The following is a 20,188-nucleotide window of genomic DNA, read 5'->3' on the forward strand; positions in this document are numbered from 1 at the left end:
TGTTGAATAAAAACATTATTACATATATTACCTTTATAAAACAATATTAAAGGTGCATCGGTTTTGCATTCATTTCTATGGTTGGAACTAGGATACGCATGAAATTCCACTATCAAACAAATTATTTTGTGAGCATTGAAGACAATGTTTTTTGCATGTTCAAAATTGTTTCTGGCAATCCCATTGCGCTTGTTTATATTCTACATAGTATATTTTAATGAACCCTGCTAAGAAACATGGATGTTTTTTTTTCTTCATTATACGTCTGCAGTTAAACAGTCTTGTATTTTGTTCGTGTGGCGCATTACAAAAAATATGTATGTTTTATGTGATATCATATCTTTTCTACTATGTCTGCAATCCTTGAACGTGCGTTGTCTCCCGATTAAACCAGGACGATAAAAGGCATTTTTCCCAATGTTTAGATAGTTTAAATTGATTGTTGTTCTATGTTTTTCCAGTCATCGTCCCAGGACAATGTCGAGATGGTTGTTGATGAAAGCTACGATGCATTGCTCGGTCAGCAGCCACCGCAGCTCGATCCGGGCGGGCAATTGCATCAGCATAATCAGTATCAGCAATTGTGCTCCAGTGGCATGGACGTCGAAGCGATGGATCTGGACTCCACCGAAGTGGCAATGATGAAGTCCAGTGACGAACAGGAGTACGATATCCGAGATGTAGTGCGCGAAGGACACGAAAAGGCTGACCCATCTCAGTTTGAGCTGCTCAAAGTACTCGGGGAAGGATCATTTGGAAAAGTATTCTTAGTTAGGAAAATTGTTGGGAAAGACGCTGGAACGCTGTATGCAATGAAAGTGAGTTTTATTTTCACTTAGGGATGTTCCCCTCGTATACTAAATCCATATTTTGTCGATTGTAGGTATTAAAAAAGGCCACATTAAAAATAAAGGATCGTGTTCGCAGTACTAATGAACGCAATATTTTGGCTGACGTTGGTCACGCATTTATTGTTAAATTGCATTATGCCTTCCAAACGCCGGGAAAATTGTACCTTATTCTGGACTTTCTACGCGGTGGCGATTTGTTCACACGATTAAGTAAAGAAGTAATGTTTACCGAGGAGGATGTCAAGTTCTACTTAGCTGAGCTGGCACTTGCCTTAAATCACTTGCATGGTCTTGGTATTATATACCGAGACTTGAAACCAGAGAATATTTTGCTGGATCAGGTAAAGTATTCATTTTATCGTTTCTTCAGGACGGTCACTTAGCTTGATCCTTTTCTTCAGGACGGTCACATAGCTTTAACCGATTTCGGACTATCGAAACAACCGCTGGACGGTTCGAAAACGTATAGTTTTTGTGGTACGGTCGAATACATGGCGCCAGAAGTAGTCAATCGGAAAGGTCATACGTTTGCTGCAGACTGGTGGTCGTTTGGTGTTCTCATGGTAAAATTTAAAATATTCATCTTTTGTTGTATCAATAATAACATTTTTCCTGTGCACAGTTTGAAATGCTAACAGGAAACCTTCCTTTTCACGGTAGTAACCGGAACGACACTATGAATCAGATCTTGAAAACTAAGCTGGGTATGCCGGAGAATTTGAGTCCCGAGGCCCAAAGTTTATTGAGAGCATTGTTTAAGCGAAATCCTCTGAACAGGTTGGGGGTTGGTCCCAATGGTATCGAAGATATCAAAAAGCATGAGTTTTTTGCCAATGTCGATTGGGACGCATTTGAGCGAAAAGACGTACGACCTCCATTTATACCTGCTGTTTCTAGAGACGATGCATTCTACTTTGACTCGGAGTACACTAATAAATCACCAAAGTAAGATATGGTTTTATTGGGAAAATGGCAAAACTTTTATCTTTACATGTTTTAGGGATTCCCCGGGTGGACCTGTGAGTGCAAGTGCGCATGAAATTTTCCGTGGTTTTAGTTTCGTAGCTCCAGCATTATATGACGAGACACCGAATTTTGCTAATGGAAGTGGAAGTTTAATGAATCAACAACCAGCAACTAGGTCACCGTTTTCTAACGAAATCCCAGGCGTCAAACCAGGAGCGTTTGGTGATGAGTACACTTTGATGCAGGAGTTGGGCCGTGGAACGTTTTCGATTTGCAGACTCTGCGAAAGTAGGACTACAAAGAAGCATTATGCCGTTAAGGTAATTGTCTGCTTGAATCATTACGAATGTTTGTTACACAAACGTCTACTCAACAGATTATTGACAAATCAAGCCATGATTGTCGGGAGGAGGTAGAAATCTTGTTACGTTATGGAAATCATCCGAATATTGTTTCTCTATATGGTGTTCATGAAGACGTTACCTACGTTTATCTGGTGATGGAGTTGCTGAAAGGAGGCGAACTACTAGATCGGATTCTCGCCATTCAATTTATGAACGAAGTGGAAGCCAGCGCCGTGTTGAAGACAGTAGTTTCAGCAGTAGCGTATCTTCATGAGCACGGTGTTGTACACCGAGATCTGAAGCCATCGAATTTGCTGTATGCGTCGATTAACCATACGCCGGAATCTTTAAAACTTTGTGATCTAGGTTTTGCCAAACAGTTACGAGCAGATAACGGTTTGCTCATGACCCCGTGTTACACGGCAAACTTTGTAGCACCAGAAGTGCTGAAAAAGCAGGGTTACGATTTAGCATGTGACATATGGTCTCTTGGGGTGTTGTTGTACATTATGCTAGATGGAAAGACGCCGTTTGCTAGTACGCCAAATGACTCTCCGGATATGATTTTGGCAAGAATAGGATCTGGAAAAGTGGACTTGGAGACAGGGGTAAGTTTGTTTTGAAAAGTATAAGAGCATGGCATAAATATAGACACTATATATATAGACCTGCGTAGTGAATGACAGCAGCACTGGAATCGCTGGTTTTTTTTATATTCTTGTTATTTGTTTGATACAAATTTTTCGTTATGCTCATTTTGGCTCGCACGTTTGACAGTTATTTTGGCTCGCTGCGATTCAGTCCGCAGGTCTATATATATAGTGTCTATAGGCATAAATGGTTGCACAGATTTTAAGTCTTCTCGATCCTAAATCCCAAGATCATTAATCCGAAGAAAGTGCTGTTCGAGTAAGCAATTCAAAGTTAGATTTTGGTTTCCAGGTGATTAAAACAAGCAACAAATTAGAAAGAATTTCACTATTTCGCACATATTATTTCTGTGTATCACTTCTTAGATGTTCTTTTATGTTTCCCGACTTATTTTGTTCCACATACAGGTGGTATTACTTGAAACTGATGAATAGCCTTAGTCCATTCCTAAAAACAGATCTGTGAATTAATCTTTGGTAATGAAAAACCATGTCTTTTTGTTGGTGCTTTCTATAACACATATTATTGATCATAAAAGTTTTACCAAATTCTTTTGTTATAGACTTTTACTAAGATTCGATTCTACTCCTCAATCAATTAACTACGTGCCCCTTAAATTTTTGCAAACCAATGGTTCATCCAATGCAGAAAATTTATTTCTATATAAGCTGAAGCTTCACACATCAATCACTTTATTTCCAGAAATGGCCCAGTATATCCGAGGAGGTGAAAGAGCTACTTCGACAGATGTTACACATTGCCCCACAGCGAAGGCCGACTGCAGCGCAGATCCTGCGGCATCCCTGGCTGTTTCGATCCCGTCTACTGTACAATCAGCCAGGCATGCAACATCAAGCGCATCAAACGACCGCTGACTCGGCAGTTGTGACGACTTCAGTTGCTGCGACAACAATTTGCACCCATTGTCCGGCAGACAACACGGAAGCTATCAAGGGAGCGGTTCATGCCACGTTCCGGGCTATTTCTTCTCCGCAGGCAGCTAATCTTGGACCGGTAGGAATGTCCGATTTGGCTAGGAGAAGAAAGGATAAGATGAACAATTCGTAATTGTAAAGATTGCGATGGTCTATGTATGTGTGTGTTTGTAAGAGCTTTCTTCAAATGTCTGTATGTGTGATTCTAGTTGAGCCATATTAAGTAAAGGTAAGAGTGATGCATTGTGTTATAGAATTAGTGTGCGTGGGGTTGTCTGGGCGATTCTGGATGGTTACAAATTTCCATCGGAATTATCCTCACGCATATTTTGAATGTGCATGAAGTGTTTTCAGAAATAGTGTAAAGTGAAATCTTTTTATTGGCGTACCCGTGAAATGAGATTGTTTTGTTATCAAACCACAAACAATTTTACAAACCTTACCAAAAATATATCAGAGCTGTACGTTTTTTAATATACAGAAATTCGTGTTTTGTTCACACTTTCTCATGAAATCTTCTTATTGCTATTGAAACGTTGAGTTTCATAAGTTGCTTGTTGCATCGAGTGGATATTTTGGTATCTGGTCGTTGCATCGACGCACGTGACTCAAAAATAATTTTCATTAATATTTCAAACTTTCATTTGATTTGCTTATTAGCTTTCATAGTACCTATGTCCAAGCATTTTTGAATGTGTGCACTGTAAATGTCTGTTATTAACACGGTTGAGGTTGGCAAATGTATAACGAAATAGTTTTATGATAAAGAGGACTTCCAAAGAGATTTTTTTCACATCAAGAAATTTAAAAGTAGCACCCTTTTGTGACATTTAAGAGCCAGTTCGCGAGAAGCGCAACCTCATGTTGTTTTGATGTTCTCCGATTGGGCTGAAATTTTCAGCATTTGTTTGTCTATTCAAGGTAGGAAGTTTTGCAAAATTTCAATTTTTTTCATTGAGGTTAAGTGGGGTAAAACGGCCATTGAAAATGATATGTCCAAAAACGTCCAAATTCTAAAAAGTGCAATAACTCCTGCTAGACTTGATGGATTTTTCTAAAAATTTGTGGTATTATTCTTCACTAAGAGTACTTCAAAACGCATGGTTACAATATAGGGTAAAGAGGTAAATTGACGATAAAAACGCATTTTTTTAAATTGTCAATTTTCAGGGTCATCCTACTTTTTTCAACATCGCTAGAAAAAATATCTGAATATGGCGTTTTGTAGAGCAACTCAAGAGCTTTGATGTCATGTATAAGCCAAGTGTACCAAATGGGGTAAAACGGCCCTAGAAGGTTTTTTTCAAAAAACTGTCAAAATCACTTGAATCACTTTAGTTCCTGCTAGACTTAAAAAATTTTACTTAAAATTTGGATTATCACTGTACCTTACCAGAACTACCTACTTCACCAGAAGATACGCAATTTGGGGTAAAACGTTCCTTGAAGATTTTTTTTTTTGAAAAATGCCGTCAAAATCACCAAACTGCAATAACTCAGGTTAGACTTGATAAATTTACTGATATTTTAGATTATAACTCTAGTTAGATACGAACTTAAGGGTAAGATGACATAAGTGACAAATAGATTTACATGACGAAAAAAAAATATTTTTCTTGGAAAATACTTGGCGAATTTCAGGGTGCTATTTCCTTAACAAAAAACAGTCCAAAACCCGATGTTAGCATTTTATAAACCAACTAAAGAGCTTTTATTTGATATCAATTCCAGATGCATCCTTTGGAAACTGACTAAAAAGGACTGAACTTTTTCTTGATTTTTTCACTAGGTTTCAAGAAAAGCATCAAACCCTGTGAATGACAATATCGATGAGACGGATGCTGAACGACTGCAATATTTCGAGTTTTGTTAAAGCAAATGAAGTTAGTTATGGTTTGAGTTTCATGTTCATCTTTTTAATTTGATTGTTTTCAAATTTAATTTAAATCTTTTTAATTTGATTATTTTTAACTTAATTGTCATCGGTCTCATTCTCCGCTTTTTCCTGAGTGTTGGCCAAATAATCATGTTACTCTGGTTGCTGTTGTATCAACAAAAATGAACAATCATTTTGAAAAATCACGACTTCGAACATTAATGCTTAACAATTTTTACTCATGATGTTCTTCAACGTTCATCAAAGCACCATCTTCCTTTACGCTAAGTTTCGCATACATAACTATTGCAGAGAATCGTGCAAATAACGATTTTATTTGCTCCACAGATAAGTAGGAACTCGGTTGGAATTATTTATTCTTGCGACCATCATAATAAAAGATATCGATCTTTTACCTTGTTTGAAGCTTTTCGTGAAGTCAAGAAAAACTTTAGTCCTTTTTAGTCACTTCCCAAAGATGCATCTGGATATTATGCCAAATAAAAGCTTTGTAGTTGTTTATAAAATGCTAACTTCTGGTTCTAGACCTTTTCTGTAGAGAAAATAGCACCCCGAAAATCGCTAAGTATTTCTCAAGAAAAATATTTATTTTCGTTATGTAAAACTATTTGTCATTTTTGTCATCTTGCCTTTAAGTTCGTATTAACTTAGAGTAATTATCTAAATTTTCAGTATACCTATCAAGTCTAACCCGAGTTCTTGCAGTATTGGTGATTTTGACGGCATTTTTCGAAAAAAAAAATCTTCAAGGAACGTTTTACCCCAAATTGCCTATCTTCTGATAGAGTAGGTAGCTCTAGTAAGGTACGGTGATAATCCAAATTTTTAGTAAAATATTTTGAGTCTAGCAGAAACTACAGTGATTTTAGTGATTTTGACGGTTTAAAAAAATACTTTCTATGGCCGTTTTACCCCATTTGGCTTGGCTTATACATGACATTAAAGCTCTTGAGTTGCTCTACAAAACGCCATATTCAGATATTTTTTCTAGCGATGTTGAAAAGAGTAGGATGATTCCGAAAATTGACAATTTTTAAAAGAAAAATGCGTTTTTTTTCATCATGTTACCTCTTTACCCTATATTGTTACCATGCGTTTTGAAGTACTTTTAGTGTGTAATAATATTACAAATTTTTAGAAAAATCCATCAAGTCTAGCAGAAGTTATTGCACTTTTTAATATTTGGACGTTTTTGCACATAACATTTTCAAGGGCCGTTTTACCCCACTTAACCTCAAATAAAAAAATTGAAATGTAGCAAAACTTCCTACCTTGAATAGACAAACAAACGCTGAAAATTTCAGCCCAATCGGAGAACATCAAAACAACGTCCCTCAGAAAGGCGGTTGCGTCTCTCGCGAACTGGCTCTTAATTACAGTAATCCATACACGACTAATTCTGGTTATAAATGGATTACTGCTGGAAAGGTTTGCTACTTGAGCACTTGACAAAGTTGAGAAAATTGCCATAAATTAGTTATCCCCTAATTTGAAATTTATTCAACGTAGTATAGAATGAACGGAAAGAAAATAAAAACAAAAATCTTTATAACTCCCTGTAGCATAACTCTATCAGACTTACTTGAATAGTTTTTCGAAAAACTTTTCAATCAGGTAATCATGGTCAGTACAATCTATGGAGCACTTTTATAAAGTGCTTTGAAGTTAATACCTGCTGTTCTGTCAGTTTGCATGTTTCTGTGAGTTTTGAAAGGATTTTCAATCATTAGTCCTTTCCATTCAACAATTGTCTAATAAAAAATTCATGCCAGCCCACTAATGATTAATATATCGTCGCTGTTAATTATTGTGCAAGGGGTTTTCATCAATAAGTAACACAAAACTGTCGAAATTTTGTATCGTTATTATGCACTCTTTCGCAAATTATCGGCGCTGTTTGTGGATGTGTAAAATCTTTGTTGCTTTTAGTAGAAAACGGAGTAAAACAATATTAATTATTAGTTTCTAAGAGTAAATCACTATACAGAAAAATTAAAGTTCAATCAGTATTTTAATATGGAAAATTTAGCAGAAAATAACTACACTATTGTGAAACTATAAAATGATATTTGAGGGAAAAGGTGTAAACTAACGAACACTTGAAGCTTCTCTATCCTGTTTTCAAATAATTAGCATAAAAGATAAATGGTAAAATAAAATCATTAAAATTCACTATATTTACAATAATAAATGTGCCATAAACTGTGACTGAACAGACAAGTAGAAAATATGAGTCACACACCAAAACTATATGAAAACCTAATAAAGTTGTTGATTGAGCGGGTTTTCGTTACTAGCAACCGGAATGTTTTCGAAATAATTAACCGCGATCGATACAGACACAGGGCAGGAGCTAGATGTATTTGAGCATTTCCGATAAAATTTTGGATTCTAACGTGACATATTTTATTAGTAGCAGTTTGAGGAGTAATATGAGATAGGCGTAATTTTTCCCAACTATTATTGTTTGGGCTTAACCTTTTGATAGGCAATCGCATGCTATGAAATGACTTCGTATGAAGAATCGACGATAGATTGAATTGTCGCGAAAGATGATTATTTCAGATTAACATGGAACGCGCAGTTTTTGCATAGTATTGTGCAATACATGAGATTTGCATCGTTTTCAATATTCATGTTACGAATTAATAAATAGAATAGACGATGCACCTCAATTGATTTTTTCTTTGATATAAGACTAGCTGTGTTTCATCCACATAGTGTTTCTCTTAAAGGTTGGTAGGAGTAGGATCAGTATTGCGCTAAAAGATTTTGCTTTGATTCCTATATCACTCCTAGCGGAGATGTACTTTTTCAAATAGCATAGAGGAACAATATACAAAAAACCAATAACAAGGTAAATGTTTAGAAGAATAACTAAATTGAGTTAAATTTTGTACTATCACAAAAACTAACCTGACTTTCGCCACAGTAAAAGTAACATTCTTAAAAAAACTTCTTTGCAATTTCAAATGGTTATCATTGCATGCGACTCATTGTCAAAAGGTATGGCCCACTGTTTTTCGAAACTTTAATCAATCAATTGTTTTTTTTTATGCCGTAACTACTAAGGAAACTAGGAAAAGTATTATGTTTGAGTATCTTTTATGTTTACTTGTTAATATTTTAAAGCAAGGCTTTGTTATTTTTTTACCAGTGGAGGAGATATTTCAATGCAACGGAATAAAATAGTTTGTATATTTTTATCTGGTAGTGAGTAGCTGAATTTAATGTCAATAATTTAGCATTATTACGAGCAGAATTTTAACAAATCGATTCACATTCTTGTGTACAACAAATCCTAAGAAATACGTCAGGTCGTGGTGCAGCTGATTACATATTAAAGTAAAACTAATCAGTAACGCTAATAAGTTTAAAGCATATTGAAAAAAAAAGATATAAATAATAAAGTATACAACAAATTGAGATCAATTGAATTTTTTATTGTGCTTGTTATTCCTTGCTTATTCACAAATATAAGTTTATATGTACGTGCAAGTATTACATCCGGTTTGTATGTGACATAAGTTTTGGACCTGTCTTCCACTCCGAGTCCATCGTGTTCACAACAAAGAAAATACCGGCTGAGTGAATCGTCAATATTACACTTCATTGCCGGAAATTCAAATAATATATGAAAAAATCCCATAATATAGACAACATACTTTAGGTGACAAAAAAGGTGACTTGTCCATAAGACCTTAGATTTTCATCAACTTTTTCTTATCCGGAACTATGAGTGCCTTTGCAGTCAACTGTCGTTTGTGTACAGGAAAATTGAGAGTGCTAAGATACCACTGACACTGACAGTCGCATCTCCTAAGATGGGATTCGAACCTGCAACGACTGGCTTGTTAGACTGGCGCCCTGTCTTGAGACCAGCTGGGAGATTATATTCAATTTTTCAAATAGAGTTTGTATCACCAAGAACCATCCTTACCGGACTGTCGTCCGACATCCTTACGATATGTCCAGCCTATCGCAACCAGCCATTCTTGCCGGTGTGGACGATAGAAAGCTTCCCAGGAAGCTCCTGCAGTTCTAAGTTCAGTCACCTTCTCCACGTTTCGTTTCCCAACTGCAGTCCACCGAAGATGATACGTAACACTTTCGCAAGGGCGTATCGGTCCTCCATAAGCATAGTCCATGTCTCCCCTTCCTTTCCTGTACCTTGTCTTCTATGCATTGATGACCAGTCCAATCCGTTTGGCTTCGGCCTTTAGTCCGTTGTACGTATCCGCCATCTTTGCAAAGGTCCGAGCCGCAATTTCGATATCGTCGGTGAAGCCAAACAGTTGAACCGACTTCTAGAATATCATGCCACTCGTGTTAATCCCCGCTCTTCCAATGACACCTTCCAGGGCAATTTTAAACCGTAGGCACAAAAGACCATCCCCTTACCTCAAATCTCGAGTTTCGAAGGGGCTCAAGAGTGCCCCCGATACTCGAACTACACACGTCATTTGATCCATTGTCGCTTTAAACAACCGCGTTAGTTTGTCCGGGAATTCGTATTCTTGCATAATTTTCCATAGCTGGTCTCGATCGATAGTGTCGTATGCCGATTTGAAATCGATAAATAGATGACCGTCCTCGCGCTCTACTTAATAGCCGTTCAGATGCTCATCGAAGTGCTGCTTCCTAGAAGGTTGCCGTCAAAACTTATTTACGGGGCTTGCAGCATTTTCGCCCGTGCTGCGTTCTTCTTCTCAACTAACAGTTTGCATCCGCCTTTAAACCAGTCATTTCTACGATTTGGAGCCCTTGAATCTACAGTAGCACTACAGCAGTGCTACCTATGGCGGATCGAACTCTCTCCTGCCATCTAGTAGCGCTGCTTCCAGATACTGCACGTACTTCTGTGCTACCCCGGTGACCTGCAGTTGCTCAATAATTGGCCGCGCCGTTCGACTTCGGCGGATATCATGCCCAGTCGTGTTTTTTTGAGCGTATGCACACAGCTGCTAGGTAGTGTTTCGAATCTATATTCTCACTGCGGTAGGTGCAAACGTTGATGATGTCGGAGAAGAACCTTCCATCGATTGTCGATTTGATTCTCTGTCTGTTGGTCGAGTGATCTCCAGGTGGTTTGTGGATATCTTTATGGGTAAAGAAGGTACTACGAACCACCATTACAAGGGAGGCTGCAAAGTTAACGCGCCGGTGGCCGTCATCATCGTTACCGGTCTGTACATTACTTCCCGTCCTTCCAAAGCATTCATGTCCTCAATGACGATTTTCACGTCCTGTCGCGGGTAGTTTTCGTAGAACTGCTGCAGCTGTACGTAGAACGCCTTCTTCTCATCGACGAGTCTCCCTTCATGTAGGCTGTAGTCATGATGTTGCTGTAGTTGAAGAACCGACCCTTCATTCTCAACTTACACAGCCTCTGGGTGATCGGCCGCCACCCCATCACGCGTTGGCGTAGCTTTCTCTGTACTATGAAACCAGTTCCCAGCTCGCTGATAGTGCCACAACTCTTGTAGAGTGTAGCTGCTCGGTGTGATATTCGTCGAAAAGGAGTTGCAAAATTTTACAGTATAAGAAAACACACAAAAACAAAACAAAAACGAAGTCGTTTCAAAAACTATCAGTTTGTCATCCCTTCTCACAAACCAGTCGGCAGGTCTCGGCAGCCAAATTGTGTTATGGACAGATAAACGATAAACGAACATTTTGATGCATTGCACTTACGTAAATTCGCATAAGAACATTGTTGAATTGACAAATGAAAATACATTGGTGATATCTATTTATATCAAAATGTACCTATTTTGCCGTTGGCTCAGTCGTTAACAACACAATACAACATTTTTGAAACCACTGGAAAAAGCTTAACATTCCTTGTTTTTGGACGTCCATATCAAAAAACCACTTTGGAATACACTAAGATCGCTTTTTACGCGTTTTTTTATGCGGCTTTTCTACGCGGATTCCGGAATTTACGCGGTTTTTATTACGCGGATTCCGGAATTTACGCGGTTTTTTTACACGGATTCCGGAATTTACGCGGTTTTTTTTACGCGGATTCCGGAATTTGCGCGGTTTTTTACGCGGTTTTTTTTTTCACGCGGCACGTATCCCCCGCGTAAAAAGCGACTTTAGTGAAATTGCCCTTAACCTATTAACATGCTTTTTACAGCTGTTTAAAAGTGAAAACTATGCGCACCTCCAAGCCCCACAGTTAACAACTATTCTGCCTATAATTCAAAAATTGGCTAATATGCCATAGGCATCAAATCAAGAAAAATGCATTTGAAAGTTTTTTGTCGGTACAACATATTTTGACTGTTCATGACAACTTTTTTATTGAGTATATCATATATGCTGGAACCTTGCCGTTGAGTTGAAACAGAGAAATCTGTAGAAAAATTCCATCCGCCACGTATTTTTAACACAGTAGCCGTTTTTTCAATTATATTAATTATATTATTAAAATGGTTTTAAATTTAATAATACAACACGGAAGCACAAGTGAGGATGGAAAGGACGACGAGACAATTGTTACGTGCAGCAATATAATAATATAACGAAAATATTATTATTCATGGTAATCTCACAATCCACTTTCCTATTTTTTCTCATCAAATCCAAAATGAAATCTGAATCTTGTCTTTATTAATATTACTCCTAATCAAAGAGCTAAATATCATTTTTTTTAAATGTAAAGATTTATGACAGAAGGAAACAGTCACACCTTTCGATCATTGGGTTTCGCAGTACAACAAATAAATCCTTGTAGCATCAAATATTCTTCGTGAAAAGTCAAATTTGATGCAAGGGCCTTACGATCGCTCACCTGTCGCCAGTAACCACCAAGCTACAACACACTTTCGAAAGTTATAAGAAACACAGTTCAGTTATAATACACTAGTTCGTGAACATGCCACAGGTTCATATTGGATATTGGATATTAGCCAAATTCTCAATTATTTTGGATATTAGCCAAAATTGTTTCATGTTTGCTGCCCTCCCAAATGCATTTTTTGACAATCGGCTTCCGTAGGGACCTTGTTAGGGGTGTGTACCATCACGACAAACTGTTTTCTCGATTTTGGTAGAAATGGCATATTAGCCAATTTTTGAATTATGGGCAGTATTCGTGACACAATACAATAAGGTAGATGAGCCAGTTATTAAGGCATTTTCCGGGATAATTATATATTATCAGATAATTTTCATTGATTCTGTGGAAATATGTCTACGATTTGGTGAACTATATTGGTTTTAAATCTTATTCAAACACTTTGTATTTATTAATTCATTCAAGAATGAAAAAAAACAGCAAGTTTCTTGAGAAATTTTTGACGCAACAGTTCGTAGCTTTAAATATCAATGTAAACACAATTTCTGTGGCAACAGTCTTTGTAGAACTATTCTTAATTATTTTTCTTACCATAATCAATCGAAAAAAATCACAAATAATCATCGAAATACTAAATAAATTGGAACTCTACTATAGGAACAATTTCAGTACCCCTGTTCCAGTAATAGTGGTAGTGCTTCAGCCAACATTTGAGGTTAGGTGTTAACTCAGCAGATGTAAACAAGCTGTGGTGCGCAAACTACTTTCGTGTGTAAATCTGGTTCACACAATACAGTCCAGTTACCGTTATTCTTACATTTTGATATCTTAGGTAAGTTTCTATTCCACTTTACACAAGAGTGGTTACCAGTCATGCATTTTTCAGAATGCAGCAGCAAAAGAAAAAACGTAACCGGGTATTAGAGATGGAGCCCGACACTTTCAAAAATCTTCAAACCCGAACCCGACCCGAACCCGACGGGTACGGGTCGGGTTCAGGTTTTGGGTTTTGAAACCTGACCATCTCTACCGGGTATCTCGTTCATACACCGAAGAAACTTTCTGCCAGTGCCTAGAAAACATCAAAAGCGGTGAAAAAACGCTTCACGGCACTACGTAATACGTGAGTCGATGATCCGTTTTAGACGAAATGGCAGATGAAGTGATAAAACAACCAAAGGTTCACCTACAATTCTCCTGTCGAAAGAAGAACAGGAAATCATTGCCTTGTTGCATGCTTTAGAGCGTAAGGGATTTCCAGTTACTGAACAGACTCTTCTCTTCTTAGCGAAGCAATTTCTCAAGACCAGCGGTAGACCACACCCTTTCAAGAATCACATCGAAACTACACTCGGAAATTTTCTCCAATTCTGACAGCAGAAGAGCGGCTTAATGAAATTCGGCAAATGGTGCAAGAAAAGGAAAAAGCTTCTATGGAGAAAATCGAGAAGGCTTAAGAAGGAAGATAAAGAGCAAACTGAAGTGACAAAATAGAGAAAAGCAGCAGAGCGAGAAGAAATGAAGAAGCAGAAAGTGGAGCTACGCGGGCAGAACCGCAAGGAAATATATCAGAGAAATGAGGAGAGAGAATTCTAAAGTAAAATGAAACATCTGAAAGCTGATGAGATGCAGAAGGACAAACTTGAGCTTATTAAAGCTTTAAACCTTTTCAAGCACTGATACAGTACAGTGATTATTTACTGCTGATTTTCTCTGATTTGGACTATTTAAACATTTGTTGCATGATTTGTTCCCCGTGGTTCTGTGGTTAGCAGCATGCTGCAGCAGCATTGCTAGAAAAATTGAATGGTTAGCCGTTCGTCAGATATTCAATCAGTTTGAGGGAAATAACTTGAAAAGCATCGTAGCGCCTTACGGTCTTCAGAAGACTTTTTCCCAGAAAAATTTCCTACAAATATGATGTTTTGATATATTTTTAGGAGCCAATTGGACCTCTCCAGAGAATAAGTTTTGAAAAAGTGGATTTTCCCATATAAAATTGTATAGAAACTTTAAAATTCGGGCGCAAAAATATAGTTCCACCGATCGATCTGAAAAGTTACACAGTTGTTGTAGGACCCATAAGGAACACAAAAAGTGCATGGGAGCGGAAAAATAACACCGTCGCTTTTTCCCCATATAACCGAGTCCCAGTTTAATGTCCATTAGATTGCTTGAGGATTTGCTTAAGGATGAGAAATAATTTCGCGTGGAAGTAAGCTTCAGCGAGTAATTTTTGCTTATAGTATCTTCGGAGAAGCCTCCAAGATAAATTTTACACGATATCATTTCTTATCACCTGATTGAATTTGCAACAGCAGCATGCTGCAGCAGCATTGCTAGTAAAATTCAATAGTGAGCCGTTCGTCAGACATTCAATCAGTTTGGGGTGAATTACTTTTTATACAAGCCTTACGGTTTTCAGAAGAGTTTTTCCCAGGAAAATTTCCTACAAATATCATGTATTGACATATTTTTAGGAGCCAACTGGACATCTCTAGAGAATAAGTTTTGAAAAAGTGGATTTTCTCATATAAAATCGTATGGAAACTTTAAAATTCGGGCGCAAAAATATAGTTCCACCGATCGATCTAAAAAGTTACATGGTTGTTATAGGACCCATAAGGAACACGAAAAGTGCATGGAAGTTAGACTTTATTTTTTGTCCCACCCTAATGTCCATATTGCATACTGCTGACGGCACATCGCTCAGAACTTGCCCTAGTTGCTGAATAGTAACTGTATTACTACTGAACCACTGGTATGCAGGTATTTCTTTTATAGTGGCGATAATTGTTGCTGGCAATAACGAAACTGTTTGGTGACCGGTTTACATTGACGAGGCTAGGTTCGAATGGTTTTAGCTTGAATGGTTTTCAGTCTACGAAGCTTCGCGTCAGACCAAAGTGGTTTCCCAGAGGCCTGACGTAATGGTACAGTAATCCTGAAACAGTCATTTAACTTCTGTGATCATAACAGTCAGATGGATCATTTACATCAGTGAAGTTTTCGAGAGCGCTCCAGTCAATATGCGATGCGAAATTTTGCAGTAGTGAAACGGGATTACATCCCATTTCATATATAAACGTAATCATTCAAATATATTCGCCCAAAAGATAGGCAAGGGAATCATTGCGAGTGCTCGAATCTTAAATATGAGATGTGCTAATCATTTGAAGTTTGTGGGTTAATAGGAAGAGGGAAAACCGCTGCGACCAAAGAAAAACAATGAGATTGTTTGCAAGATAATTTTATTGAGGCTAATCATCAACCGGATACCCTTAGCGAATATCAGAAACAAGTTGTACTAAAAACGGCTTCTTGGCCAGTCAGATAGATCCAGTCGATCTTTCCTTTTAAGACCGCCGAGCTGAAAAGTTGTTAAAAGACAGAAAAATACTAGTGGTGAAAAAAAATTTGTTAAAGAAAAAATGCATTCGTTGGAGTTAAAGTTATTCGAATCGACGTGACAGATAAAAATCGTGAGTCGCGATTCAGGCATTCGTAAATGCAAATTCCAGTAAGAAAACTAGAAAATTAGGAAAGTGATTCGGAAAAATAGAAATAGTTGCACGCAGGAAAAAACAGTGGCCGCATAGGGCCCATCCGTTGGGACCGCACGTGCTACGTTCCGCAGCAAAATATAGCCCGGCAGAGAGCTGTAAAATTAGAAAGCAACAAAACCTCAGGCGATTTCCCTGAGTGTATCTATCGCCTCGTGGTTGCGTACCACTATAGGTACATTCGGAGTGCGTTGGCTGCAAAATAATAGAAGTCTCGGCTCGCGAGCATCACCCGCTACACGTGATTGCTTCACCCGCGAGAAGGCCTGAAAGGGAAAGATTTCCCAACGCCGGAGAAACTCGCCCCGACTCACGTGCCCGTAAATCGGGAGGCCCCCGTACGATACCCCGCTCCTGCTATTTAACCAGCCGATCACCATCCACCACCTGACTGGGAAAGCAATGGTTGCTTGACCGTTGAACGGTCCGTCACTTCACCCAACGACCCGAGATTCAATACGGAATTATTTTCCGGTGACCACCCCCACAAGCATTGCACAGTTGTCACTCGCTTACATCCCCCCGTCGGCGATCACACGATCGTTGGCTTACGCCAACGTTGCAACCCGAGCAACATTCCTTCGGGTAGTTTCTCCCTCGGCGATCTGGAAGATTGCTCACAGCCACGAGCCATCCGCAGCGAGAACGATAGCCGACAGAACATCTCCCGAATCGAACCCCACCCACAGGGGTAGACAGAGATCGACGACGGCTGACAACCTGTAAGTACGAACGAACCAAACACGAACCCCCCACACGAATACACCACCGAGATAGTAGGGACAAACATTGTAAAGTAGTAGGGGAAGAAACGTAACGGTTGAATTAGGTCGACTCACAAGACAGGGAGAAAGAAGAAAGTGACGTCACACACATTATTTCTGGGTTTTGAGACAGAGAAAAAGAGGAGAGAGCGGTAGGAAATTGTACTAGTTTTATGTTTAAAGAGAATGAAAATAACAAAAATTTTTTAAAACCAATGAATTTTGGAATATGGTTTAACTTATTTTTCGGATAGCGGAGATGCGCTAATTGTCTAAACTTTTAATAAATGGTTTTTCGATCCACACTTCAACCTAGATATTTATAATTAACAATTGGCCAGAGAAAATACAGTATAACTTTGGGATATATTGATTTGAATTTACAGCGACATAGGGAGCGTTTGGGAATTGGCAACCTGGAGGTGGATCCTGTGAGTAGGGTAGAAAACTGCTAGCTGGGCAACTGTTATCCGTAGTTCTTGGCAGATGACTTCGTCGTCTGGCGCATAAGCCAGGAATTTTTATACCGTACCAGGATCCTCCTTACAGTAGGTTAACATTCGTCCTACGATAGTCAAGTTGATTTGAATCAGGAACATCTTCGAATTTCGTTGGTCGATAAGCAGTTACTTCTACGCTGAGAGTAGGATAACAAATAATAGAAGGGTTGTGTGTAAAGCCACGATCGTAAGGTTGACGTAGAATTCATTGGTCGCGAATTCTTTGAATGATTGACGCTAAGATTACGAAGGACTATCATATCCAACACTAATTAATCTTTATATATTTATAATAAAATAACACTTTATCCAACGCTAATAAAATAACTCTCTGGAAAGTGGTGGATTCAAAATGGTGGGGTCGATTTACGGTCGTTCTGAAATTCGTGATATTGACTACACCGCAAAAACGAATAAGACATTAATCGTCCTAGTGGCCATCCACTTGTAAAATCTTGCGTCTCAGGAGCTTCATATATCTTACACTGTGAAGCACAATCTTCACTTACAAGAACGAACAAAGAGCGCGGCTGATGGTTACGAATATCATTAATTTGTCGAAAAAAAGCAACACTGTCCAGCTAGAGGGCGTCAAAGAAGAATTGCGTGGATCAGCATATGTATGTCCGTGCATAGTTTTTCTCCACAGTAGACCAGGTTGATTGAAATCACCCAAAACTAACAGTGAATCTTGCGTGATTATTTTAGTAGAAACAGATTCGAACACATCTAGCACACTCTGAATAAAGTTGCAGTCGGATCGTTTATCGAGAGGGATATGGTACAGCTAAAATAAACACGCTGTTCGTTTCGCTGACTTTTTGAATCCAAATCGTTACCAGATTACCTGAACACAATCAGTGATTTGTCGGGAGACGTATAACGTCGAGACAGCAATCAAAACACCACCTCCGCGAAAGAAAATGCAGTTGTTAGAGTTGCGGTCGGTTCGGAAAACAGTGTACGTATCCGTGTCGAAAGGAAATCAGCTACTCGATACTCACCTATGACAAACCATGCTCGTCCTCGTCGTCGAAATTAAGGAGCCTTCTCGATTTATCTAAATTTTCGTAGCACATCACATTGTGTTGGTTGTTAGAATAATCATCGGTGACCGCTGCTGGAGTAGGATAGAAAAACGCACATATCAGTATTACATTGATGATAGAGTACAATCGTTGAAAATTATATATTTGAGCTATCCTGGGCTGGGAAATCCTTCATCTCAAAAATTTCTTAGTCCCAGAGAGTCGTTTTTTTCCATTTTTTTTCGAGATAACACCAGATCTCGTTTTGTGCATTTCTAAGACATTTGGCATGAAAAACAATAGTTCAATATCGAAAATTTCCTGAATTATATTGTTGCTTTTCTTCATCAGTCGAAAAAGTGAAACTTTGACCGCTTTGAGGCAGTACTAAAGTCCGTTTGAGTTAGAAAATATTTTTCAAAAAGACGTCATTTTAAGTTTTACCACTAAACGCTAAAGTTTAGAATTTGAACTGATTAGTTAACACACTCTAATTAGCGGTATATCTAAAATGTTTTTAAGAATGCGGTGATGAGCCGAGCAGGTCGTTGAACACGTGTTTGAAGAAATTAGCAGCGCTTGAACAGTTGCCATATTTGTTGTAAAACGCAATCGAAGGTCAAAATTTTTTATACGTTCTCCTAAAGAGTAAAAGATGTTATGTCTTATTCCACGTTTAACCTTTACTCTGATAACATTATAATTGTTCGAATGTTAATGATCACAACATATATCGAATCATGAAACAGTCACACGCTTATCAATGAATAGGCAATGCGTTTGGATGAATTTTGTCTATTAATATGTGGAAGCATGTTTCATTGATTAAATTTAGCTGCTATGCAGAAAAGTGAGTTGCCACTTTGTTGCATTGTTAAGCCCCCGCGGAATATTTGATTCGATTAACTTCAAGAGGGTCATTTTTAGCGTCGATCTTGATAGCAGTGCTTGTCGCCTTTTGTTACACATGATATGACGTTTCTTAGAGGGAAATTTATATCATTCTATTGAAATGCATCTTGATGTATATTGAAGAGTCTCTCTGGAGCGACGCACTATGGCATACGCGCTGACGTCAACGGTGACTGTAATTTGAATCCAGCCGTTACACCCTCATGCTCTGTTTGGGCCTCACTCAGTAGCTTGTGCACTGAACTAAACCCGTGCTATCATCGCGTGAATAGGTAGTTAAGTGCGGAATGGCAAAAAATTGCGCTTATTCCATTATATCCACTTTAACAAGCAATTGTCAAAATTGCTCACAGGTTTTTGACGGAGTTAATCGAAATTTCGGTGTTGCTAAGTAGAATGCAGATCTTCCTAAAGCGAGTAAATAAACTATCCCTTAGGGAGCAGCTATCTGTTGGGTCGGTGTGCCATCTTGTGAGTTATTGTTTCGTTGTTGAATTAAATAATTCTTGGTACCTACGTCACTATTATACATTCTATCATAAAAAAATAATTTGGATAAAATTACATGAATTTGTTACCATTCCTTACAAAATTTAAAATTGCATCGTTTTTGGTGAGTTGTGAGCACGTCGCGGACTTTATAAATCAAATATCACTACAATCATTAGCCAGTTAGTAATCAATAATTTCGAATTTATGTTCGTGTTATAAAAATAATCCCGGCCCCTATAAAATGCGTACCTATCTACTTATATATAGTGTCCGTTGATTTTTTCTCCTTGCGAGCTAGATCCAACCAAATACTACTTGTTAATAGTATAAAACAGAGATATACCAAAAATATCCCCAGTTGCATTATAGGAGCTCTTATACTCTTTAAGTGCGCTGACGGGTGAGGGATCTCCGTACGTGTATGTAGGCACTACTGAATGGAGAGAGGCGTTTAATTTTCGAAATTGCTTTCATGGAGTG

At 38.2% G+C, this 20,188-nt stretch overlaps 1 protein-coding gene across 2 annotated transcripts in view; it reads left to right on the forward strand.

The window, feature by feature from the left end:
* The window catches only part of LOC129727388 (ribosomal protein S6 kinase 2 beta-like), a 50,820-nt gene extending 41,739 nt beyond the window's left edge, over positions 1-9,081 (forward strand). For both annotated transcript variants that reach the window (XM_055685198.1, XM_055685199.1), the window contains 7 exons: positions 462-818; positions 884-1,192; positions 1,253-1,414; positions 1,474-1,796; positions 1,852-2,137; positions 2,194-2,769; positions 3,515-9,081. In XM_055685198.1, coding sequence (XP_055541173.1) covers positions 462-818; positions 884-1,192; positions 1,253-1,414; positions 1,474-1,796; positions 1,852-2,137; positions 2,194-2,769; positions 3,515-3,880 — 2,379 coding nt within the window. In that variant the 3' untranslated portion in view covers positions 3,881-9,081. The remainder of the gene's footprint in view (positions 1-461; positions 819-883; positions 1,193-1,252; positions 1,415-1,473; positions 1,797-1,851; positions 2,138-2,193; positions 2,770-3,514) is intronic.
* The last annotated feature ends 11,107 nt before the right edge of the window (positions 9,082-20,188 follow it).

Source organism: Wyeomyia smithii, chromosome 3, assembly GCF_029784165.1.
Source record: "Wyeomyia smithii strain HCP4-BCI-WySm-NY-G18 chromosome 3, ASM2978416v1, whole genome shotgun sequence".
In the NCBI taxonomy this organism is placed as follows: domain Eukaryota; kingdom Metazoa; phylum Arthropoda; class Insecta; order Diptera; family Culicidae; genus Wyeomyia; species Wyeomyia smithii.